Raw genomic sequence first — 25,720 nt, forward strand, 5'->3', positions numbered from 1 at the left:
TTTCTTCAGTTTCCTAAAAAACAGTACCTAAGAGGGGAGAAAATGCTATTTTTCACCTTACACATAGCAACCAAGTCCAAAATACAGGGTTTATGTCAATGAAATTATAATTTCTACCACATATAGAAAGCCCAGAATGCTTTTAGAAGTCTCAGGGGAGTAACTCACATGTATACTTACCTAGATTGGGTATGAAAATGACAGAAAAATTGAGAAGAAAACCCTTTGTATCATATGATCATAAGTTCTGTAGTCACACCTCAAATTTCCAAGAACAAAAGCCTCTCAGGATATAATTTCCATTTCAAAAAAAAAAAAATAGTGAGAATCCAAATTGGCATAAACTAAAGAATATCTGCTCCCATTCCATCTCTATACCCTGAAACTTTGCATCTAGAATCTCAAACATATCAGAAAAATATTTTTTAAGTAAATAAAAACCCTACCACGTGATGGAAGAAAATAAGCACATTCTACTTTTGGAAACAGTACTGTGAATTCAAACACCAGTTACTTGAGGACACAATTAATAGACTTTCAAACAAGCCTAGATCTTGTATGCATATCAAAATCCATATGTCACTATTTCTAATTCATTTACATAATCTTTCACCAGTTTGCTTTCCAACTCTGCCAAACCAGTAGTTGGCTCTTCCTGTTTCCATTTCCTGGGGGTATTTTTTTCTGTAGTCTAATAAAAAGTATTCTATTTTTGTATTGAAATTATCAAGTTTTACCTTCATTCAAACAAAACTATTCTGCTCCTCTTCTCTTACATTAGAGCCATAACTCTGCTTAAAGTTCCTCCTCGTTCCTATAAACTCCTGCGTTTTTTTTCCTATACTCCTTGGAAATCTACTTTTTGTGGTGCTGTTAACGCACATGGTTTAGTAGTGTACTGGAAAAGGAACAGGTTTTGGGTCCAATAACCTGGAATTCAATGATTCCTTCCTTTAAATTGTCTCTAGTATTTACCTCTCGCTCACCATCCCAATCACCTGGGCTCCTATCTGCCTAAATTACCAATATGATAGCCTCTAGACTGTGCTTTTGTCTCAATCCTTATTTTCTCCTTTGCTTACCAGATTCACCTTTCTACCCCCTTTTATGTCATTCCTGAATTAAAAAAAAAAATTTTAATGTGCTACATTAACAGTGCCCAGAACTTCATTTCAGCATCCACCGATGTCTATAATCTAGTTTTCCCCAACTACCATTAAACCCATCCAGGCAAGTTTCATTTGTCCTGTCTAGCACTTGACTTGTGCTGTTACTTATTCCTTGAATACTCTCCCTACTTCCCCTCAAATACTACCAATCTTCAAACATCTACTGAAATCTTCACCTCCTGTATGAAGGTCTCCTTGACTATTCTAGCTCACACAGAACTCTTTCTTTTCTAATCTTTGGTGATAACTTTTATCTCCATCACACAATCAAACACATAATTGGCAGGGAGGCGGTGGGGGGAAGGCTGTATACACTCGTGTGAGCCATCTTCCCCAACTAGATGGGAATACAATAGGGACATTTGGTTTGTTTCATATTCTTTTTTGTTGTTGTTGTTCACCCACATTAAGGACAGAGTGGGGACTAAATAATTTGAAAATTGCCAATTGTTATTATTATTTTTGAAACAGAGTCTCTGTCACCCAGGCTGGAGTTCAGTGGCATGATCTCAGCTCACTGCAACCTCCGCTTCCCCGGTTCAAGCAATTCCCCTTCCCCTGCCTCAGCCTCCCGAGTAGCTGGGATTACAGGTGCACACCACCAAGTCTGGCTAATTTTTTTTGTATTTTTAGTAGAGATGGAGTTTCACCATGTTGGCCAGACTGGTCTCAAACTCCTGACCTCAGGAAATCTGCCCGCCTTGGCCTCCCAAAGTGCTAGGATTACAGGTGTGAGCCACCATGCCCAGCCTGTCAATACAGAATTTTAAATATCTATTGTACTCTTAATTCCAGGTCTTCTATCAAAAAGTTTACATTAAGGTACATTGATAACAGAACTCAAAAAGATGAAAACCACACAATACAAATGGGCAAGAGTAATCAGGCATGAAAGGAAGGCATATGAATGGCAAATAAGCACATGAGAAGATGTTTGGTGTCTTTAAGACATTAGGAAATGCCAATTTAAACCACAATGAGATATCCCTACACATGTACTATAATGCCAAAGCTTAAAAAGACTGTCAAGTGTTGGAAAGGATGTAATGAACTGTGCCTCTAATACACTGCTGGTGGAAATATTAAAATGGTACAAACACTTTGTAAAACAATTTGATGGTTTCTTAAAAATTGAAATTACCCCTATTGTATATTTTAGCCATTGCACTCCTAGGTTTTTACTGAACAAAAAATAAATAAATAAAGCATATGTCTATGTAGGTATTTGTATGTAAATATTTATAGATTTAATTGTAGTAGCCAAAACTAGAAACAAGCCAAATATCTACCAACAGGTAAATGGATGAATAAAATGTGATATAGCCATAAATATAATAGTACTCAGCAATAAACAGAAACTACTGAAATAAGCAATGATATGGATGAATCTCAAGTGCATTATACTGAGTGAAAGAAACCAGAATCAAAAGCTACATAGAGTTTAAAGACAATATAGAAAAAAACCAAAATTATGCCAATAGGGCACATACAGTGGTCACTAGGGTTGGGAGTGAGGAAAAGGATCGACCAAGAGAATTTTAGTGAGTGATAGAACTCTCCCGTATCTCGAATGGGTGGTGGTTACATGACTACACATTTCACAAAACATGTAGAACTGAACACCAAAAAGAGTGAATTTTATAGTAAGAATTAAAAATAAGTAACCTCATTGTGCAGACTAAGAGTGTAAGTCATCAATTAGCTTGGAATACATCATCACCAACTACTGTATTATATTGAGATGAGAGAAAGGAAGAACAGTATTTGTTAATTATTTTGTGGAAAATCCTAAAAATACGCTGACAGAAGTCAAAACAATTTTTTTTTTGCTAAACTCAGTAGAACTCTGTCATTTAATAATTTTATTAATATTACATAATCACCAACATTTAGTCATGCCAGACACATACCCACCCCCTCTGCTAGTCAATCCATCCATTCATTCTCTCAATATTTACTGAACATCAGCAACAGACCTGGCACTGTTTCAGGTATGGAAAATGTACAAGTAACAGGCCAGAGGAGGTCCTTCTCTCAGGAGGCTTACATGCTAACTAGCAGAAATGAAGTAAAGAAAGATCATTCTGACAGGCACTGCTATGAAGACAGACAAAGAAGGTGACGTGTTAGAAGGTAGGGGATCACCACTTTCAATAAGACGATCAAGGAAGGCCTCTCTGAGAGGGTGACATTTGAACTAATCCTAAGTGACAAGAAAGAGGCAGGAAACCAAACTCTGGAGGCAGAGCCTTCTTGGCAGAGGCAACAGTAAGTACAGAGGACCCCAAAAGGAAGGGGACTTGGTTTGTGGGAACCACAGAAAGGTCACTGTGGGGAATGAGCAAGGAGGAACAGATACTAAATACAGCAATCAGGGGCCTGGTAATTTAGGGCCTTACAGACCCTAAATTATGTTACTTTCTGCTGCTTGCAATAAGAAGCCACCAGGGGGCTTTAAACTATCAGCTACATAATGATTTATGTTTTTAACAGATCCATCTGGCTGCCTACTATTTAGGATAGTCTGCTTTCTTCTTCTCTATCTCAAATACATGTTTCTTCATTTATCTTCACTATGGGGCATTAGGCAAATCACGAATACTGTCTCTCTCCCAGTTTTCATATCTGTAAAATAGTGACGCCAGTCACCAGCAAGTGCCGAAACTCTCATAGTTAAATATTTAACCCTGAGGCTGACTGCGGTGTCATTTCTATTCTCACCTTCCCAGGACACTGCCTCATCAATCCTCTTATCTCTCTCACATTTTCGGTCTCAGCACAAGTCCATTGCCCTCTTCATGTGTCACCTGTCGAACAAAATCCTTACTCTGAACCTGCCATTTCTTTGCGCTACCATCTCTTCCCTTTAACCACTTTCGCTTTGTCACCAAAACAGATGACAAAGCAAACATACTCCCAAGAGTAAGCACTGTGCCTTCGCCCCATGCCCCAGGTTCTCCTCTTCAATGCTCATTTACTCCTTAGCCAATCACAATCCAATCCAATCCCTTCTTGAAAATCACCAACACCCATCTGTCAACAGCTCTTAGGTTCTATTCTCGGTCTTCCGAACCCTCTCATCAGATTTTGTACCACTATCTCCCACTGAAAGAAAAGGATAAGGTAACAAAGACAAAGGGTAGGATTCCATTCCCAGCTGTGTTACTAGCTACTTTGTATGATACTGGAAAAGCCATGTTGTTTCTCTGGGCGTTAGTTTCAGTATCCGTGCCCACAGCGGGTCAGATTTCTAGATAGTCTCAGAGTCCTTCTATTGGAAATTCTAAGACTACCTGATTCTTCCCTTTGGCATCTATGACTTAGCATGATCTTGGTTCTCTACATAATTCTGTCTCCTTTATTAGGATGTGTTGCTCATCTTCTTAGTGGGGCACTATTCCTCCAAGTTCCTAACAAAACGCACTTTAAACTGTACTTGAGTCACTATATACATTCCCTCCCTGGGTAATATTACTTTTAATAGCAAAAACCACAACTACTTTTGCACCAATCTAACAGCATCCACATTGACTCCCTCCCTCAATTGCAATTTCTATGAAGAGGCCTCCCTGACCTCCAGACCAACACTGCCACCTATATGAAGAATATTTCCAATCATAGGTAGCTCTGGCACTTAAAACTCATGTAGCCAAGGTAACAGTACTTCTGCTCCAAACCTATTCTTGACCTCTTCATTTCTTTTTTTCTTTTTCTTTTTTTGAGACAGAATCTCGCTCTGTCACCCAGGCTGAAATGCAGAGGCACAGTCTTGGTTCACTGCAACGTCCACCTGCCATGTTCAAGCAATTCTCGCATCTCAGCCTCCCGAGTAGCTAGGATTGCAGACACAAACCACCATGCCTGGTTAATATTTGTATTTTTAGTAGAGATGGGGTTTCACCATGTTGGCCAGGCTGGTCTTGAACTCCCGGCCTCAAGTGATGCGCTCATCTTGGCCACCCAAAGTGCTGGGATTACACTGTGCCTGGCTGACCTCTTCATTTCTCTTAATTACTCATCATTATCAATGAGAGTTAAGCTCACAACATGATGTTTTTGCCAAATTTCCACATACTTTACTATTTCTACTCAAATATCAACTCCTCCCCTTCCTCTTCCTTAACAACGTAGTCCTAAAATTATTACATAAGGCACAGCAAAGTAGGTATCCACAGAGGGGAAAGGGGGTGGCCAACTGTGGTGGCTTACAGTTGGGTCTATCAAGCCCAAGGGTGGCTCGGAAACCTGATGTGGAAGGTCAGAGTCAAGCAGAGACAGGAGGGCACCTGTGTGTTTGTGTGGTCTAGTGGAGGGTGTCCGAACCCCAGCAGAGTGAGGACAGCCCAGCACGGGAGTCTGTGCCTGGGTGGGATAAGGAGGGCAGCCACAGAAACGGAGGGGTGTCCCTACGTCCCAGAATGTGGCATTAGACTGTAATCAGAAAGAGGAAAGTGTCTTTAGGGATAGGGACCCTCCTTGAAGAAATGGCCAATTCCAGATCTAGGTCAGGAAAAGTACAAGATGGGCCTAAAGCAAGGATGTACTCAAGGAATGATGGGAACAAGGCAAAGGGACACAGAAACCACCCTCAATGGGCTTCCATTGGCTTAATGAGGAATATTCTGACCATCAAAAATTAGGACAGTAACAGTCTGTACGTAACTCACTTCACAAAACAAAAAACAATGATGCCATGCCGATATACATAAATATGTGAATAAACAAATTCTGATGACAAATGGGGTGCTTACACAGCTTCAAAGTACCTTCCACAAAATATAGTATAATTGCAAAAGGAAAAGAGTAACTTTATCACGGAGAAACCCTGCAAACAGCACCTGAATCAAGTGGTCTAAGTACAGTAATAACACAAACAGAAGTCACATGCCACCTGACAGGATGCAACGAGAAGAAAACACAAAACAGAGCTGGGAGTAGAATCCTGCCCTTCTGTCTTTCTGTTACATTATCCTTCCATTCCAGCAGGAGATGGTGGTATAAAAGCTGATGCTAAGGTTGGGGAGACCATGATATTCCTGCCAAAGGTACATCTGTTGAATCTAATCACGAGGAAACATACCAGAAAAACCAATAGAAAGACTTTCTACCAAATAACTGCCCTTTAATTTTCAAAAGCAGTATCAAGTCATGAAATCTAGAAAAGACTGAGGGACTATCCCAGACTAAAGAGACATGACAACTAAGCACAACACATAATTCTGAACTAGATCCTTTCGCTATAAAAGAAATTATTGGGACAAACTGCAAAAGAGTAGACGCTAGTAACTTATCCATACTAATTTCTGGATTTTGATGGTTATATTCTGGTTATGTAAGTGAATGTCCTTGATGATAGGAGTTCTCTATAATATACATTTTTGTAGATGTGATTATTTCAAAATAAATTTTTACACAAAAGATAGACACTTACATAGGCTTTTTCTGTAATATCTCAAACCTGTCCCCTTCTTTCTATTACCCCCAACATCCTTACTCCAGACAGCCTAGCGCTCATCCTTCTACACAGCTGGAATAATTTCTTAACAAGGCTCTTTATGCTCCAATCCACCCTACAAACACGCTGCCCAATAAGGTTTCCCCAAGTGCACTTGCTCTCCTGCCATGTCCTGCTCCAATATTTCCATAACAACTCACTACCTACCAAATTAACGACAAATTTCTTAGTGTAAGTTTCAAGTTCAACTCCCTTATAGTTCCAACTAGCCTCTTCCAGGTTTTCTCACCCCCAACCCGACATCACAGCCCACCATGCGGCTCAGCCACACTGTGTTTGCTTCCCATCTCCAGGATTTTGCTCATAGAGCTCCCTCCTCCAGTAAGTACTCACTCCCTGCCAAATTTTCAACACTAAGTATAAATACCAACTCTGATCATCCCTCAGCTCCCCATTTTCCAAGACTTGCCCATATAGCCTCTCTCTGCCGGAATAATATCTAAAGTCAATTTTGCCACTTACGAGCCAAATTTCAGTTTCATATCACAGTTTTTGTATATTTATCTCAAAAACTCCTAATATATAAGGTGAATATTCATTACATACTGATGAAGTATTCATCAGACATGAAATTAAGTCATGGCCACAGTTATGAATCCAGGTGGCCAGCTATTATCTCATACTCCCTCCCTAAGGTATTAACTTTTTAAGCATTCAAATTACTTTTTGTTTGTCCTGTTTCCTTCCTTAAACTACAGTTTTCTATTTCTAGCATAAAATACAAATAATTTCTACCACTTTTCTACATAAAAATTTTGGCCTTAGCCATACCACTATCAATCATAAATCCAGAGGTTTCCAGAGCATAAATTAATTAAGTGCTTATATGTAATCACATTTTAACTTCATCATTACCTTACTATATAAGGAACAAAATAAAACTTTTAAAACTAAAAACAAATCCTATACTTCACAAGTTGAAAACCGGAGACCCTAATGTTTTAAATGAAGACACTATCCATTTGACATGCTTATATTTTTCCTTGGTTTTCATTAATAAATGTTGGAATGTCATCAAAGATATACAAGTTAATGACTATGTTTAAATGTAATATTTTTCTCTCAATTGAATTTAGTAAATGAAACAAAATTATATATTGTTTAGCAGTGGGGGTAAATTTTTATCAGCAAATGAGTAGTACAAAACTAAAGCAACAGCTGAAAGAAAAAAAGTATTATTTTGCAGAAAAACATAAAGACATCAAAGTATGAAGAGAAGCAAAGTGTTGCTCCTAAATTAGTGGTGATCAATATAACATCTGCGATTACTCCAACATTCTAAGGACAGAAAAGGTCAGACACACCTAGAATTACAATATTGCAAAAGGCAATATTGAATATCAAATCTAGAAGTGATATCTCCATAGTAAGAACTTTACATTCAAAAGTCTAAGTCCCTAGTATGTTGATGCTATGAAAACTGCATTAAGTTGAATAATTTGAGGTTATCTAACTGAAACCATGGCTTTTATCTCAGCATCATTTTTAAACTATGATGTAAATAATAAACCAATATTTTACATGATAAGAGGCAGACATACTGACATATAAGCCTATGATATTTGTGATGTTTAAAAATAAAACTCACAAAAGTACACTGTACATACTGATTTGTGTATTATAAAACACTTAATTTTTTTATTATCACCACTCTTCCCTGATATATCATAAGTGAATGAAAAATGAATATCAGGAGAAATAACTCTCATTTTTAAATAAATTATAAAAATATTTAAAATATTTACCTGGTGAAATTCTAGGTACATTAGCAACTTCAAAATCAAAATATTATAAGACACATAATAAGTAAAAGAAAGTTACATGTTTTCATTCCCAAATGACCTAAGCAATGCTGTAATGGATTTATTTATTAGAATAAGCACCAATACAATCTCTCTCTCTCAGACACACATCCCACCATTCTTTCATACATTGCATTACACAGAAATATTTACGTCTCAGCTGCTTATTCTGAAAGTTTGGTAAAAGGGCAAACTTTGTCACAAACTCCCCAAATTCTGACGCTTTCGTTTGTCATACGACGTGAGTTTCAAGGAAACTTCAGGGGCAATTGAAAAATAAAAGAATAAACATAGGTTATTTACGAAACTGTTTCATTCTATCGTGAAAAAAAAAAAAATCAGCACATATTAAGATAAATACCTAATTACTTGTCTTGAAACCTACCAGAATATGCCCTTTGAAATAGTAAACTTTACATTTAAAAGTCTAAGTCAACGTTAGCCCTGTGTTATGATGCTATCAAAGTGACTATGACTATCACCATAAACAGCCAGTGTTATGTCAACAGAAATGCCCTGTTTCCATGAGGAATTGTGTAAATAAAAAGAACAAGGAATTCATAGTAAGTTTCAGAGTTTATTTTTTTTTAATCTGGTTTTAAGAAAACACAACTGCTCCTCTTTCAAGTGAAATCATAGATCACCCCTCCTCATTTTTACTTTAAAATGGTAAATGGAAACGATGTTTTTCTCCCCAGACTATGCTGAAAACCATGAAGCTAGATTTGAGACTACAAAATACTTGAAACTAGATTAACAAGTTACGTTAAAAGATACTCTATTTTGATTCTTCAAAGGAAATTACACTAGTAACTCTTGAAGCACATTAGTGATTAGTAAAGCGATTAGTTCAACTTAATCACTTTAAAATGAAGAAACTGAGGCTCAGAGCAGTTTTGTTGATGTCCAAGCAGACAGGGGAGTTCTAATCTACCTGACACAACTAGGTCCGGTGTCCATTCTAAGGGCTTTACATTTAGCTTTGTCAGAATTTACTTTACAATTGGGCACTAGACAATCCATTCACTGGAAATTATTAACAGATGACTTTCGTCACCACTCTCACGGAATGCCCACAGACTGAAATAAAGACAACACACACCTCACAGCCATTACTCATTTCTGTCAGTTTAAAAAATTAACCTGGGAAAGAATCATTTTTCCTATTTGAATAGACACTCCTTCCTCAGAATAATACTCAGTAACGCTAATACAAATAATGTAATATCTTCTTTCTTCGTTAACCTCCAAAGGGCGTATAAAAGAGTAAAAACCAGCAGTTCTCAGCTTCTGGATCTCAGAATTCCTTTTCATTCTTAAAAAGTATGAAGGATCCCAAAGAGCATTTGTTTATGTGAGTTATAGTTATTGCTACCACACTGGAAATTAAAACTAAAAATAAATTATTTAAATTAAAAATTAGAACTAATATTAAATTAGTTTAAATTAAAAATTAAAAATGTTTTAAAATCATTTAAAAATAAGTCATTACATATTAACATAAACAATATGAAAACTGTTTATGAAACAATATTTCCCCAAACAAAAGTCCTTAGTGACAAGAGTGGCACTGTTTAACATTTTTGCAAGACCACTGTCACACTTAATAGAAGACTGCTGGATTTTCATTGCTACCTGTGGTGCTATGTTTTTCTTCAAGTATATAAAGAAAATCTGATCTCATATAGATATGTTGTTGGGAAACGGAAAGAATATTTTAATGGTCATTTCAGATAATTGTAGATATGAATCTTTGATACTATACTGAAAATTCACACTGAATAGTTCCTTAAAGGTTAATTTCAATGTGGAATCTGAAACAGTATCAGTGGACTTTTCGTACACGATTATATCAAAATCCATTGGTCTGTGTTCCATTCTGAGTGGATATTTGACCAAAGCATGATTTCTGACTGTGTGAACTTCCTTGAAAAGGTCTCAGGAACCCTCTAACCACGATTTGAGATCTACCAGAAAATACTGTAGTTCAAGGTTCAACCTAATGATGAAGGATACTATTAAACCTAGAAGCAGTATACCCTGCCTTAATCCTTTATGATATTTAATTCATTAATCTATTCAACATTCCCCGAAATGAGTTATCATCATATATTTTAAGAAACAGGCAAAAAGGTTGGGCTTTTTGTTCAAAATAAGAGACTAAGGATGAGACTTGGATGAGTTTAAATATTATAACATGTAGACTGAACTCTAGAAAAACATCAGAATTTCCTCTGATCCTTGAGCTTTTACTCTGATAATCATCAAAACAAATAGGTTTGGATACTATTCACCAAGAAAAGCTGTAAAGAATCATTAATCTATAAGAGATGTCAAATCTCTTATAAAGCTTTAAGTTAAAGTTTTTAGGAAATTTAGCTGGCACAAAACCAGTACGTATATAAGCAGAATGAATCCTTGTTGACTGTATTAACAAAGACATAAGGAATTTTGGAATACTCAAGAGGAGACACAAGACAACACTTCCTGCGCCCACAAATGCAGGATAGGCTCAAGGTCACTAATTCATACTAACATGTCTAAGGCTATGCATGGGTCACTGGACCATCAGGAGGGGCTTCAGGAGTTGAGCAGGAAAAGTACATTTAAAATAGTAGAAACAGGGATATAGAACAAACATAAGAGACAACTAATCATTTTAGCTTACTGCATCTGTAACATTTCTACCAGAAACATCATTATTCAAAGAAATAGTTTTCAAAACTAACAAAGCATAAATAGAACTGTAATAACAAAGGTATAGTGCATAATCATTTTTTAAAAATGAGCTTAATCGTCAGAAATTAACAAATATTTAACAAATGCTTAAATCTTTTAAGTATTTCTTTATAAGATTCTGTGGAATTTCACATAATGAAGGAAAAAAACTAGAAATATGAAAACTAAAAGTATAAAACCATTTCATAATAGCTAAAACATATACAATGCATACTAACATATCAGAAGGAATTCAAAGTATTTCTCATAAATTAACTCACTTAAATTGTCTTAACTACCTTTGAGATGGGTGCTATTTAATTCCTTTATGCAGTTGAGAAGACTAAACAATTAAGTAGCAGAGTTGGGATTTTAACCAGTCATGCTGTTAACTACCAGGCTATACTACCTCATACCAGTTTACTAAAAACATCATTTACAAAAATAATCACATCACATGAAAAAATTTCCTTCTCTAAAAGTAAAGCAAAGCAGTAGCAGTAAAACACATGCTCAGTTTGGTTCTGATGGCAGCCATGCTATCTCATGACTTGTGTTAGGGCTTATAATTTAAAGAGACGGCATTAGAATATGATTGAATAGTTCATACTATGGGAAACTATAAAAATATATCCTTTATGAAATGTTTGCTTCCATAAATGCAAGAAAAGCAAGGTTTGAGGCAATGACAATGAAAAGAATGCATAAATTAAAATTTTTGCTTTTGGTTTGGGAAAAAAACAGAGTAGGAGAAAGCCACAGCAATACATGTAAACCCTGTATCCTGTTAATGGGATGGACATATTTCCCACAAGATAATTTTTAATGAAATAAAGGAAAATATCCACATAGTTCTGGATGCCAAAGGAACGAACTATACCAAGGAAATCTATTCTTTATATAGTCCATAAAGGAATAATTTATCACAACCATGTAATAAAAACAGTACTGAAGCAAAGTCCAATCCAAGTATTCACTGTATAACTTAGAACCACCCTTTATAGTCATATCTAAAACCTCTTCCTTGTTTTTTCTAAATATATACAACATGCTATCTGCAACAAGGAAAGCCAAGAGATATTTTACAGTAAATAAAATATGTCTTCTTGCAGATCTCAAAAGTTATAAATATACCAATTCAAAACTGCAGTGACATATTTCACTTCCAATATAAGTAAGAAAGCAAGATTGTCCACTTAGTAATTTTAGATATGCTGAGTCTTTAAAAGCCCTCAACAGTTAAGGAAATGATTTATTTGTATTGAAAAACCACAACTTTCATATAATTAACCTACCCAGAAAAGGGCAGAAGGGAGGGAAGCTTGTGGGTAACAGATACAGGATTCAATTTTATTTTTCACAACCGATGAAGTGATGATTAATAAAGAAAGCCATAATAAAAAAAGGACTAAGACCACAAATAGACTAACTTCAAGCAATTTTAGTAAACCAGCAAACAGCTAAAGGAAAAAAAATCTAGCATTCTTCTGCTAAATTACTATATTTACATAGTAACTGCCAGTAAAACATAAATTTTCCAAACACCTAAAACAGGCAATGGGGAGTGGGGGACACCTACATATGCCCCTTCAAAATCAACGTAGATATTTTCTAAGACATTTTAAGAACTTTTTTTCCTCTACTTCAAAAAAATAACATTATAGCAACATGCAAAGGGGAGCACCATATGACCATCCTTAAAACAGTAATCTGAAATGTGTTTAAATTTATCGACTGTAAAGATAATGCTAACCTTCAACATGTATAAAGCCATGACTTCCAAAAAAATGGAGAAAACCAACTTACCTTGATACATTTTCTGGAATGTATTCTAAGACCGGATACCCATCATTTCTTCTAGACGACAGGTCACCGTGTGATTTCCATGACTCCACTAAAGTATTGACAGGAGGAAAGGAACTCAGGTGTTGGAAAGATTGGTCTCTAGCCGATCGCGATAAAGATATTGTACCCTGAGCACCAATCCTGTAGTGGAAGGACTGTCCACCTGAATTCACCCCAACAATGGCAGAGGAAGGGATGCTGGCCTCCGGGTAATAGCTCCCATCATCTGGTTCTTGTTTAATACCCACTGGGAATCCGCTGCCTTCACAGTTACCATCAAAGCCGGGCACAGGTGGTCCTAAAATTCCTGATAGGGAATAATAGTCTTTATCATCCATAAAGGAAAAATACGAGCCATCCATAAATGGAAATGGGTTTACTGTTGGATTCCCTTTAAAAGAGGTGCCGGAACATGAATGCTTGGTTGATTCTTGCTTTATTGGTACTGAGAATGGAGAATCCGAATTTATTTTGCTATTTCCTCCTAGACATGAGCTGCTAAAAGCTCCATCTGGTTCTGGTTTTATGTACTGGACAATATTAAGCTGGCCAGTCACACCATTTGAGATGGCACTCTCTACTTCCTCAGTCTTAGGAAAAGGGACCTCTTGAGCACCTTTCTCCTGTGTGTCTGGACTGGGAATCACATCCCGTGATGTACTGGATCCAGCAGAGGTGCCAGAAGCAGTGTAGCTGAAGGCATTGTTTACAGGGCTACAGATAGATCCCACAGTACTGGCTGCCGGACTGGAAAGCGTGGATCTGTTATTAGTGTTGGAAGGGCTGGAAACAGAGCACCTTGAGTTGTTGATATTTGCAGGGCTAGATACAGAGGATCTCAGAGTGACGTTATTGGGACTGGAGACTGGAGATTTTACACTGCAGTGACTTGGAGGGCTGGAAATTGAGGATTTCATGCTACTTAACGGACTTGAGAGAGGAGAGCCCACGTTGCTAGCATGTGCAGGGCTGTGCGACCTGGAGCCTCGATTTTCAACATTAGGAGAGCATGTCAGAGGAGTTCCCTGGGTGATTGGGCTGTGCACTGGAAAATTGCCAAAGCTGGCTGTGGTGGAGGACACAGAGTTGATTCCAGCAGGGCTGCAAACCGAAGATGTCATGTTCAGAGGGCTGCAAACAGACGGGCTTTTCTCATGACACATGATAGGGCTTTTAACAATGGCACGCATGACGCCACCATTCATGGAGCTCCCAGAGTCAGACATAAATGATCTCAAGGGCCTGTTCACACAACTTAGAGTGGAAGGACGATGGCCATTTCCTTTGTAAAATTTCACCAGCTGTTCAACATTCTGATAAATCTTAGCTGGACTCATGCTTCCTTGCTGGTTCTGCTGTTCATAGGAATAGTCAGCATCTCTTACAGAATCCATATATAAACCCATGGACTCAGCTACAGTTGCTGAAAGTTCCTTAGATTCCAGCTCAGTTTTAATATCAGCTGTTAAAATCCCAGGCCGATTACCGTCTTGCTGAAGGCAAGGGAGTAGTTCGTGTTTTTCTTTGCTGCTTCCTTGAGTACTGTTGTTTGGAATAGCACCGGAAACACAGCTTACGTTGACAATCTCCATGTAGTTATTCTCATCGGTCCTCTCTGTAGGTCCCAGGGAAGAATGCTCCACAGCCTGAGAAACTTGACCCCACCGTCTTTCCATATCTAGACCTTCAGGGAGACTGTGGTAGCCTTTGGTCTCCATCACTAACAAATAAATTTACATTAAAAAATTAGAGTCAGTTATAGCAGTATTACTCTAGAAGACATTCTAAAATTGCATTTACTGAGCCACGAAACACCTTCTACTTATTATAAGCAACATTTCTAGCTAATTTAAAACTGTTACCTTTTTGGATGCTGACATAACAGAGTATTGACTACAGCTTGTCCAGATGTCAGAACAAGAGAAGCGATCATATAAAACTCTTTTGGATCTAAATAAAAGTAACATGTTTGCTATAATACAGTCTTTAGAGTCTGCAAAAAATATTTACAAATGTTAACTTATTAGACATTCAAAGTAATCCTGGCAATTAAGGCAGGCAAAAAAAGGAAACTGAGGACTTAGTGAAGTGGGTGGCTTGCCCAAAGTCAAAGACATAGTGACAAAGTTGGGTTTAAATCTCAATCTTCTGACTCCAATGCCTTTGGAGTCTATGGATCATATAGAAGTTGCCTTCCATATTTAATACATGGCCATGTTAAAAACAATATGGAAATGTAATTAAAGTTACTCTTTCCAAACACAAACATACCAAATGAGTTATCATAGAAAAATAATTTGTGATTTTTTTTAGAAGTAAGACTTTCTTAAGATAGATTAGTGATGAAGATAATTTAATGTCAGTTCTGAAAAGTCAGGATCTATATATTCTGATTAAGATGGTCCATAGCTCGAGGGGTTGTATGACAACTCAGGAATGTCTGGTGTCTTCTCTGTATTTCAGTACTGGCAAGGACTTTGACATGCACCCTGACCTGTGCGTGGTACCTCTGCTAGAACGACTACCAACAATCAAAAATGTTTACTCTCGATGGTAAATGGAGAAGTCTGAGAGGAGCCCTGAAAATTTAAGCATTGGTTCATTCATTCAACCATATTTACCAAGTGCTTGCTACATCCTTGACCTTAGACCAGTCAGTGAATAGGTAGTGATAAACAAAAGAGACACAATCCCCATCCTCAAGCAACCCATAAGGTTGTTTCAGATATACAACCATATCCATGCACTCTATAGATCAATTTACTTCACAGACAAAATCATCATAGTAGGCTATATTGACATAATTCTTACTCATATAATTTAATGCAGTATATTAACTCATTTAACCTTACACACAACCCTGAATGACTGACAAAAGTATTACCCAAATAATACAAGTGTGAAAACTGAGGCACTAGGCACACAACTAAGTGTTGGAGCTGCAATTTGATCGCAAGTCTCTCTCTACATCAGTTTCTCAATCTTGGCACTATTGACATTTTGGGCCTGATGATTCTTAGTTGTGGAGGTCTGCCCAATGCATTGTTAAGGTGTTTAGCAGTATCCCTAACCCTACCCACTAGATGCCAGTAGCATTTTGCCTCCCCAGTTGTGACAACTGAAAATGTCTCCAGACATTACCAAATGCCCATGGGGGGCAAAATCACCCTTGACTGACAACCACCACTCTAAAGAAACACATCTTAAAGGAAATTAACTCACTCACAGTAAAATTTTATTTTTACATTTTACTATTTTAAAACTCCTAAAATCTGTATTATGCAGTTTTCAAACATTTCGAAGTCTGTAAACAATCTATGGCTCAATAAAAGTCCTGATCTAAAAGATGCTGTTTCTGCAATTCTATACACAAGCTTTATTTTAGGCCTCTCATCCTTTCCCCTCTTTGCCACTATCTTGACCCTGCCTACCTTCCCTTCGTTTAAAAACAAACAAACAAACAAACAAAAAACAGGAAGTCCCTTTGTTACAGAACATGTATTAATTAACATTGAAAAATAATGCTACTAAATAAATTTGCATTAGATAAATCTTAGTTGGACTCATAAGTAAATTTGCATTAGATAGCACAAAGCCCTATGAAGAAATTTAATGTCCAAATTGTCCAAGTATTATAATTACCTCTTACTTTTCTGCGTTTTACACTAGAGTTTAAGTTCTGAAAGGGCAGAAATGATCAATTTCATTACAGTATCCCAAGTAGATAGATCACAAAAAATTTTCAACTATTATAATATCAATACTCAATTTCCAAACATTAAAATCTACCAATTATGTAGTATGTTTTCACTTAAAGAACATCCTATAAATTCCTAATCAAAAATCAATCACAAAACAGTAGGAAATAAATAAAATTACAAAGGTTGAGGTAGTTATCTATTAATAGTAATTCCAGCCAAAAGATTTGGTGTGGATGAAAGCCAAGTAAAAGTTGACAGAAAACTGAACTAAAAAACAGTGAATTGGGATCCAAATAGCTAAGACCGGCCTTTTTTGCTTTACTGAAAAACCATTTAGTCATACCTATGTATTGAAAAATAGCAGTAAATATTACGTGCTGCTTCTATGTCTACCTAAGAATATTCTGTCTTCCCCATACTAAAGATGAATGACTATATAGCTAAGGTATAAATGGTTCAGATCCAAATTCGTTAAACAACACGATAATTATGTCTATTTGTATTCAAAACTGAGCACTTTCTGCACATCTCACCCCCCACCCACCCCCAAATTCACATTCACTCTCTTGGCAAACTGCACCACAATCTAACCAGATGCCTGGAAGTTACTCTTGTCTCAACAACCTTACCCGAAGGCCTTCACTGGCACACTCTGCCTCACTCACACAGCCTCATTCTCTTCCTGGTCATAGACAAGTGGGCTCTCTGTCCTGTGTCTGAAGGGGGACCCTCACCCAGACCCCTCTCCAAAACCCATTTTCCAAACTATCTTTGGGAAGGATGGTCACTCTTGGCTTTTTTGGTTTCCCTATATAAATTTACATACCAAAACCTCTGGGAGATTCTGTTTACTTTTTAATCCAGCATTCTTCAAATAGTTTGACCACTGCACCTTTTTCTCAAAGAACATCTACTAAGATTCTGCACTTTTCGGCACTCTGCCCTAAAGCAAGAACCAAATCCCACGTTTGTGAGGCTACAGAAGACTTGAAGAGAATCTATATGGGAGATGATGGGCAGCAAAGACAGTCTTAAAGCCCTGGACAAGGTAGCACCTTATCAGCTAACATCATACAGCTGATCACAACTCTCCTAGTCCTGTTTGGCTAACCTTGAACTCCCTTAATAATCCTATAGGCTGTATTTCACCACATGATTGATAGGACTCTCATTAAGGAATTTGCAAAAGGTTTTGCTGAAATCTAAATTACTTTGTTTAAGGTATTCTCGTCTACCAACCTAAGGCACCTCTCAACAAAGGAAACAATACAGATCGGCAATAGTCAAACACAAAAGAAGACACAACATCTAGCATCTGCACGGCTTCCACGCAAACATTTTTTTAAGATCAGATATTTTTAAAAATAGCATTATTGAAATATTTTACGTTGAGTCTCCCTAGTATTTTAATTAGTCTCTTCTGTAAACAAATGGGTCCGGTTAGGAATTTATGTCCTATATCCATCCAGGAAACCGAGGCTGTCTTTTTGGAACTGGCACAATGACCATGGCTTGAGCAGAATTTCAGTCAACCCGTACTTACTAGTGGGTACTGAAAATATGAGTCGATGAATATGATCCTCATAGAACTTAATATCTAGAGGATAAAGAAAAAGTTTTTGTTACTAAAGTATAAAATGAAGCAGATAGAGGTATACAAATCTAACAAAACTCAGGCTTGCCTGCCTCACAGTGGAAACCATACCAAAGATTCTCTTAGGAAAAATGCAAAAAAATTATGAACTTTTAATTTTCATGCAAATGGGCCTCACCCCGAATCATAAAAAAAAATTCACATAAGGAAAAGCACTGGTGGAGGTGCTACTTTAAGCCATACATATGCTCTCAAACACAAAAGAAATGCTATTTTCACAAAGGAAAACCTTAAAGTTTTATGTTTTACAGTCTGCGTTAAATTGCCCTTTTCCACAAGGAAGTACTTTTTTCATGAATATTAACAAAGATCCTTGCGAATTTGTATTTTATCTGGAAATACTTTCACTTTTAGTATCCCCCAAAACCCAATCTCATCATGATGGAAATGATACAAAAGGCATCATTTTTAATATTTATTTCACTACAATATGGCACCTTAAAGACTAACGCTTAAGAATCTCACAATCATCTCTAGGCTGCATAGTTGTGAAAGTTCACTATACGTAACTATTTCTTGTCATTCCCCACTACAGAACTATTATGTTCGTCTCTTTTATAGATGAGGTAAATGATAGAAATCTGCCCAAGGTCACCTAAGAGAGCGGGAGAACCAGTTAGAACTGAGCACACCTGATTTCTATTCACTCACCTAATTTACCGAGCCACCTGATCTTTCCAAAAATCGCCAAACAAAACTATGCCTCCCTTAAAGGAAAAAGCTCCACTTTAAATTATTTTTTAAAACTTCTCTCAAGCTTTTCCACGATAGCTGCCACGATGTCAAACATAAAATTAAAACTTCACAGCAGGACTTCACAGATAGAGAATGCTGTTATCGTTAGTATGTAAATATCATCAATAACAGCACCTAGAGACATGGCAATACAAAATGTTAAGAAGCAACTTGGTGCCTTTAAAATTCGGCGGTTTCAAAAGCTCGTCTGCTATCAAAAGTTTTCATAACTCCTATGTCATAATAAATAATTAAAACTGATGGTGCCATAAACCATTATTATTTAAACCTGGTCTTTTTAAATTGAGTAGGCAAAGCCACGCACCTAAAATTCAGTAGCAGAGTAAGGATGCCACCAAAAGAAGCTTCGTCCCTTCTCCCTTGCCCTTAAAATTCCAACTGATGCCATAGGAAGCGTAGCCTGTCTCAAGAGTTTCGCGAATGCTAGGGAACGGGAAATGCACGAATTTCCAGAGCCCCTTTTATACAGGATCTATTAGGATCTATATCTCCTTCAACTGCCCTTATCCGCTACACCTCCGGCTGAGAACTGGGAGCTTCCGCAATTGATAAAGGAAAGAAATAGTATTCAAACGTCCTTTAAAAATTGTACAGGGAAAATGATTCGAAATTCATCTTCGGGGAAAGGGAAGAGTGGTAGACCTCCCACTGCCAAAGGCAGTTAAAAGCTGCTAGTTAGAGGGCATTTATCCAAAGTGGCCAAACTTTCCCAAAATAGTCCTCTGGCGGCCAAAGGGGGAGAAAAGTGGAAAACCAAAACAAAACAACAAGCACACAGCACCATACTGACTGTGCCTCCGGATTACGCAGCCACTTCTCCCTGCAAAGTGCACGCTCCCGCGCCGCGGCCGCACGCCGAGCAGGGCAAGCTTTGCCCTGCCGCGCGCCCCTACACACCTGCCTCGGCCGGGGTCCGTCTGTCGCCGTCTACCTGTTGCAGCGCTTGCCACCGCCACGAAACCCCTGCTGCGGAGCCCCCCTAAATCCAACCACATCCAGGCCAGCGAGTGCCGCTCTCCCTGCAGAGGGAGAGCCCGAGGCAGCAACGCTCTTGCACCCAGGTGACTGACTGCACGGGCTTCCTCTGAGCAGCCTGAAGTTGGCTCCAGTCTCCCGGGCCCAATGACACCCCGGGCGCGGAGGGGCTGAGAGGAGGGGGCAGGGGCAGGGCCAGGGCGGGCAAAAAAGGGAGGGAGAGAGGGCGGGCGAAAGCCCGGAGGGGGAGTGGGCCAGCTGGAGGGCTGGCCCTTTTAAAAGCGGGTCACATGTCCAGATAAAGTTCAGGTTGCTATCCCGCCCCCCTGAACCCTTCCTATTGGCCCGAAGAGAAACAAGGCTCCACGCTGCACGGGTCAGGCGGGCTTCTTATTGGACAATCCAAGCTGTCAGTCACCAGGCGGGCGACATGACTGATACAAAGTTGCTGCGACACAGCCTGGACTCGGCAGCTTCCTTAAAGCCGCAGCCGCGACAGGAGCTTGGGGTGCCGGGCGGTGGCTACATCAGGCGGCCTCCGCACGCTGCCCCCACCCCCATCGCTCGGCCGCCCAAACTCGCTTACGTCCACCCTGCTCTCCTTCTGGCCGACTCCAGGATATCTGGAGAGATGTGAAAAGTGTGGGGACACGGAAGAAGTCGGTTTTTCCGCGAGCAAAGTGTCGTCCCCTCACGCTCTCCACCTGCAGCGCCAGGTGAGCTGCAGCCCAGACCCTGGCGCCGCCCAGCAGCGTCCGCGCGCGGGGAGGACTCTGGGTGGGATCACCCGACCCCCGAGATTCCTCTCTCAGCCCCTTTCCACTGTCTCCAGAGTTACCTCTCAGCAGAGCAGCAGCAGCCTTCGCTGCCAGCGAGCAAGACGATCACGTTCCCACTCGATTTGAATGTACTTGTTTTAACCGTGCTGGAAGAACCCTTTAAACACAGCCTTCCTCCCATCCCTTAGACCCCTAACCAAACAAACAAACAAAAAAGAAAAAACAAAAGAAAGAAAAAGAAAAATGAAAAAAGTGCCAGAGTAAAGAGCTGCTCCTCTACTTCCTTAAAATTTTGTCACTATACTTACTACTTCAGTATTGGATTTTTCCACTAGTTCAATTTGAAAGCAAGCTTACCATCGAGGATATTCACGTTATAATGGGTGGAGGGGGTGGGTCACATAAGTGGGAGAAACAGGCAGGAGGGGGGAAGGAACCAAACTGTTTTCGAAGGATCGGTTGTCTGCATGAAGAAATTTCGGTTTCCCTCCAACCGCCCCCTCCTCGATTCTCCTCCCGCCCACCCAAATGCTGCAGTTACTAAGCAAAAGGATGGGTTTCTTAACTTTGATTTCTAAGGACTTTTAGGCTCCGCGTATAAGGCCCCGTTTTAGGCTCCCCGCTGGCCCGGAGTCAGCATCAGTGACGTATACACCTAAATCTGGTCCCCCGGCCCTCGGCGACCCACAGCCCGGCGGCGGCAGCTGTGCGGCCTCCCGCCTTACCCTCGCTTAGCGCCCGCCAAAGCCCGAGGCTGGGGGCGGGGGGACACCCTGTGCCCAAAGGCCCCTCCTCTCCTTGCAGTTAGTTAAGCTTCGGGATTCCCGACCCCTAACCCAGGGAGACTTGAACTCTCAGCCGCTCCAGTCGGGAACTCCCTGGAGAAAGGGGCGACAGCGGCAGCGCCAGGAGCTGCTCCTGACCCCCGACTCTAATGCTCCTCGGTCCCCAGCGCAGAGCTGCCCCTGGTGTCCCCACAGCCAGGAGTCCCCGCCGAGCATCCCAACTTTCCCAAGGGACCCACCGTCACGCGCACTCTCCCGTCCCTGCGAGCCGGGCATCGATCGCACCCCGGCAAAGCGCTGGCGGCGGGCGGGAGCAAGGGGAGTCCCGGACCTAGCGCCTGGGCACGCGAGGCGGCGGCGGTTCCGCAAGCGTTGCCGAATTATTCATTATTAAAGGAACGGACGTGTCTCTTTTACTAAGTTTTTACCTCCTTTGAGGAGGACCGGTCTTGCCCTGGATCTCAGCTTCTTGCAAAATCTAGGTTAGAACCGTGCAGGGGCAGCCGCCGCGATCGCTCGCCCGCCACCCAGCACCCTTGCCCCAGGGCCGCCAGCGGGCAACTCGTCTCCTACCCGCATCCCACCTCCGCTCGCCAACCCGCGCCCTCTGCCCTCGGCGCGCAACCTGCCTTGCCCGGGGCCGCCCCTGCGCTCTCCGGGCCCCCTCTCGCCGCTGTCAGCGCAAAGTGACTGTCGCTGCACTCACCTTTTCTAGGACATGGTGGGGAGGCTGGGGCGGGGGAAGGGGGACGGCGAGACTCCCGCCGCCGCTGCTGCCGCCGCCACCAGCAAGTCCAATATTGGCTGATCGGCGGTGAGGACGGAGAGGATGATAATCCCGGCAGTCGCCCTGCTGACGGTGGGTAGAGCAATAGTGCTGTTACCCTACAAGAGGCGGCGAGGCAGCGGCGCCAAATCGCGCAGAGGGGGACGCGGGCACCCGCCCGCCCCCAGCGGCGGCGGCCGGGCCTCAGGCGGGCTCCTCTCCCGGGGCTGCGCGTCCGCCCGGCGTTGACGGCGGCGGCGTCCCTGGGAGCCGGGAAGTCCGGCGGGAGGATCCCGCGCCCGCCGCTCCGCAGCGCCGCTCTCCGCGCCCCCTCCCCCGGCCCGGGATGGCCGGTGACAGGTCGGGCGGCCGAGCGCGTGTAGGAGGGGGCGGTCGCAGGGGGAGCCTGCGCCCCCCTCCCCGGGTCACACCCTCAGGAGCGGGAGGAGGTGGCACCGCGTACGGCCACCAGCCGGTGGGAAACAGGCAGGGGCGCCGGCGGCCGCCCTCCCACTACGGTCACTGACAACCCGGAGGCCGAAGGAAAACTGAGCCCAAATGCACGCACCTCCTTCAGCCCTGCCCGCAGCCCTTCAAAGTCTGGCCCTGACCTCGCGCCCGGCCTCAGGTGCAGTTCCCACCTGCGGGGGGAGGCGAAGGCTGGGGACCACGCGCGGGGGGCCGGAGGGAAAAGTTTTCTTTTCCTGCTCCCGGGCTGCCCACCCCGCGAGGCTGCTCCTCTCCCCGCCCCTCTCGGGCTCGCCGCGCCTCTGCCCCACCCCCGCCGTGGGGGGGCGCCGAGGAGGGAGCGGGCGTCTGCGCGCGGAGGCGTGCGGGGAGCTGGCTGGGGCGCGGCGGTCGCGACCGGTCCCCTCGCTCTGACGGCGGCTCAGACGCCCGCGGAGGCGGCTCGGCGGGGCAAACCAAGGAAGGGGCCGAGCGTCGGGACCCCTCCCCCTCCGCTCGCGGCGCGCCGCGCGCCCCCGCGTCGCCTGGCGCGCCCCCGCGCCCTCGCGCCCGCCTGGGCAGACACCTACGCAGACGCGAAAGTGAAAGGGGGGCGACCGGGCCAGGCAGGCGGGCGGCCGGCGGCGCGCGGGCACGCGGCCGGGGACCGGAGGATGGATGAGTGAACCCGGATCCCGGGATTCTCCCGCGCCCGCTGCTCCTCTGCGGAGCCTCCCCGGAGTCCCACGCCCCCACCCCGGCCACGCAGATCACCGCGTCAGGAGATATGTATGCGTGTGCATGTGTGTGCGCGCGTGTTCACGCGCGTGTGCGAGGTACGCTTCTGCCCCAGACTCTTCCCCCGCACTGTTACACACACCCTTAGATGGAAGATTGGGGGCTTGGGAGGGGGAAGAAGTATGAGTGTCATTACCACTTATGGGCTCCCTTGCTGTGGTCCCTTTTGACTCAGTTAAACCCCGCGAACTGACCACACACACACACACCCCTTTTCTGGCTTAACACTCCTTTTTCTGCGGGTTCTATTGCCCCCCTCCACCCCCGCCCTTCTTTGGGTTCTTTCCCGTTTTATTCCTAAATAGCTGTGAAAGTTGCTAATCCCTTCCCACATAGACCCGTGTTAAACACCGAGCTGCCCTGTTAAAACAATCACTGCCTTTCTCCTTCCACATTCCCACTGTCCTAACAGCGAGCTTCCCATTGCCTCCATCACCTACACAGTTTTGGCACGACTTGGTTCTTAGATGGCTCAAGGTAACATTTTCACCTCTAGTAAAGCAATCTTTTGGCTTTTATTTGTAGGAAAGGCTTCTAGGTTCATATTTACGGCATTCTTAAGGTATATCTTAAGATGGTGATCAAGAAAATATTTACATATCAGATAGTTTGAAAAATATTCAGTGAGTTTTAAAAACCATTTAGAAGTGTACTGATGTCTGCAAACTAATTTGGAAATGCGTGCATCAAAAATAAAACGCAGTGACATTGGTGGATTGATAAAATGGACAGAAGGATGGATAGATGTGTGATAAAGCATGTTGATAGTACAATATTAATAGTAGAATGTACGTGCCAAGTATACAGGTGTTCACTGTAAAGTTCTTTCAACTTTTTTGTGTGTTTGAAATTTTTCATAACACAATGCTGGATAAAAAGAACCCCCCACTTAAGGTAACCTATATAATGTTAATTGCTTCCAAAACTTATAAATTGGGCATTGATTATTCTTTCCCCCTTTACAAAATGATTTTCTGTAACAATTCTTAAGCTAGGTACTCCCAGCACTATTTTAATCGATGATTTCGATTAAGGACAACTTGATCAAACTAGGGTGTACAGTGGGGTTATTATAACTGCAACATTTTAGAAATTTATAAGATTTCTTCCTGTGGTTTTTTTTTTTTTTTTTTTTGGCCATTTTACCTGCACACACACACGCACACACACACACGCACAAACTGTTCTCAAATTTTCATCTTCACTGTTTTTAAAACAGCTTGGTATTATAAAGCTAAGATTGAATTTTTAAGCAGATATGGATATTCTTTTGAAACTTTTTCACAAAATAGCCTGTGGGGAGTCCATTTGCCCTTATTTACAGTATCAGCTTATCTTATCCCTTGGGAGAGATGTTAGGGGATCTTGCATTTATTAATAGGCAAAGCTTTGTTTTTTGATATCTGAGTCTTTAAACATTTGCCCAAACATTTGAATGATTAAGTTTCCCCCAGGTAAACAACTTTTATATTTTCCTCTGCTGACTATAAGACAAAAGGTGGTCCTGTGACACCCTGAAAAGCGAACAACTTTGGGATAAGATCCGAGTCTCCCTCATCTGAAGGGAAGGTGACACTGGTTTTGCAAGTGATGCCTCAGAGAGATCTCTTCAAAGACGATGGGTTTTTAGATAGTTAGGAATACTCTTCATTCCAATGCCCATTCATAGAGAGCCCGATCACCTCAGACATATGTGTGCCTAGCAACGTCAATATTTAGTTGTTTTCTGAGATGTCTCTTAACAAAGTTTGTTGCTTTCGTCTTTTTACGTAAGTGTATTTTTCCTTGCAAAAGGATAGAAATTTTTTCAAGAAAAATAAAAAGAAAGGAGAATTATCGCACGGAAAAGAACGTTAATTTTGTCTCCTATGTAGCTGCCAAATAGCTGAAAGCTTGAAGCAGCATCAGACATCTCCTTTTTGACAATTGCTCTCCCTCTATTCACAGTCGCTGAACCTCGGGACACCTCCCTCCCCCATCCCATTAATGTCAAACTCCCTGAGGTTTGCC

The 25,720-nt window shown here is 41.6% G+C and overlaps 1 protein-coding gene and 1 long non-coding RNA gene across 10 annotated transcripts in view; one reads left to right on the top strand and one right to left on the bottom strand.

The window, feature by feature from the left end:
* The window catches only part of NR3C2 (nuclear receptor subfamily 3 group C member 2), a 365,926-nt gene extending 342,225 nt beyond the window's left edge, over positions 1-23,701 (bottom strand). For 2 of the 9 annotated variants that reach the window (XM_078002313.1, XM_028848799.2), the window contains exons 1-2: positions 22,406-23,671; positions 13,011-14,769 (exon numbers count right to left, since the gene is read on the bottom strand). In XM_078002313.1, the coding sequence (XP_077858439.1) occupies positions 13,011-14,767 (1,757 nt within the window). In that variant the 5' untranslated portion in view covers positions 14,768-14,769; positions 22,406-23,671. Of the gene's footprint in view, positions 1-13,010; positions 14,770-18,293; positions 18,344-20,057; positions 20,256-22,405 lie in introns of those variants that run through there. The other 7 variants (XM_015139315.3, XM_028848798.2, XM_078002311.1 and 4 more) reach the window with 6 other exon arrangements.
* Positions 20,604-21,204, top strand: LOC106998533 (uncharacterized). The gene is made up of 2 exons (XR_001445023.3): positions 20,604-20,851; positions 20,968-21,204. It is a non-coding gene; the product is annotated as an uncharacterized LOC106998533 (long non-coding RNA).
* Positions 23,702-25,720: the final 2,019 nt, after the last annotated feature.

This window comes from Macaca mulatta, chromosome 5 (genome assembly GCF_049350105.2).
Source record: "Macaca mulatta isolate MMU2019108-1 chromosome 5, T2T-MMU8v2.0, whole genome shotgun sequence".
Taxonomy (NCBI): Eukaryota; Metazoa; Chordata; class Mammalia; order Primates; family Cercopithecidae; genus Macaca; species Macaca mulatta.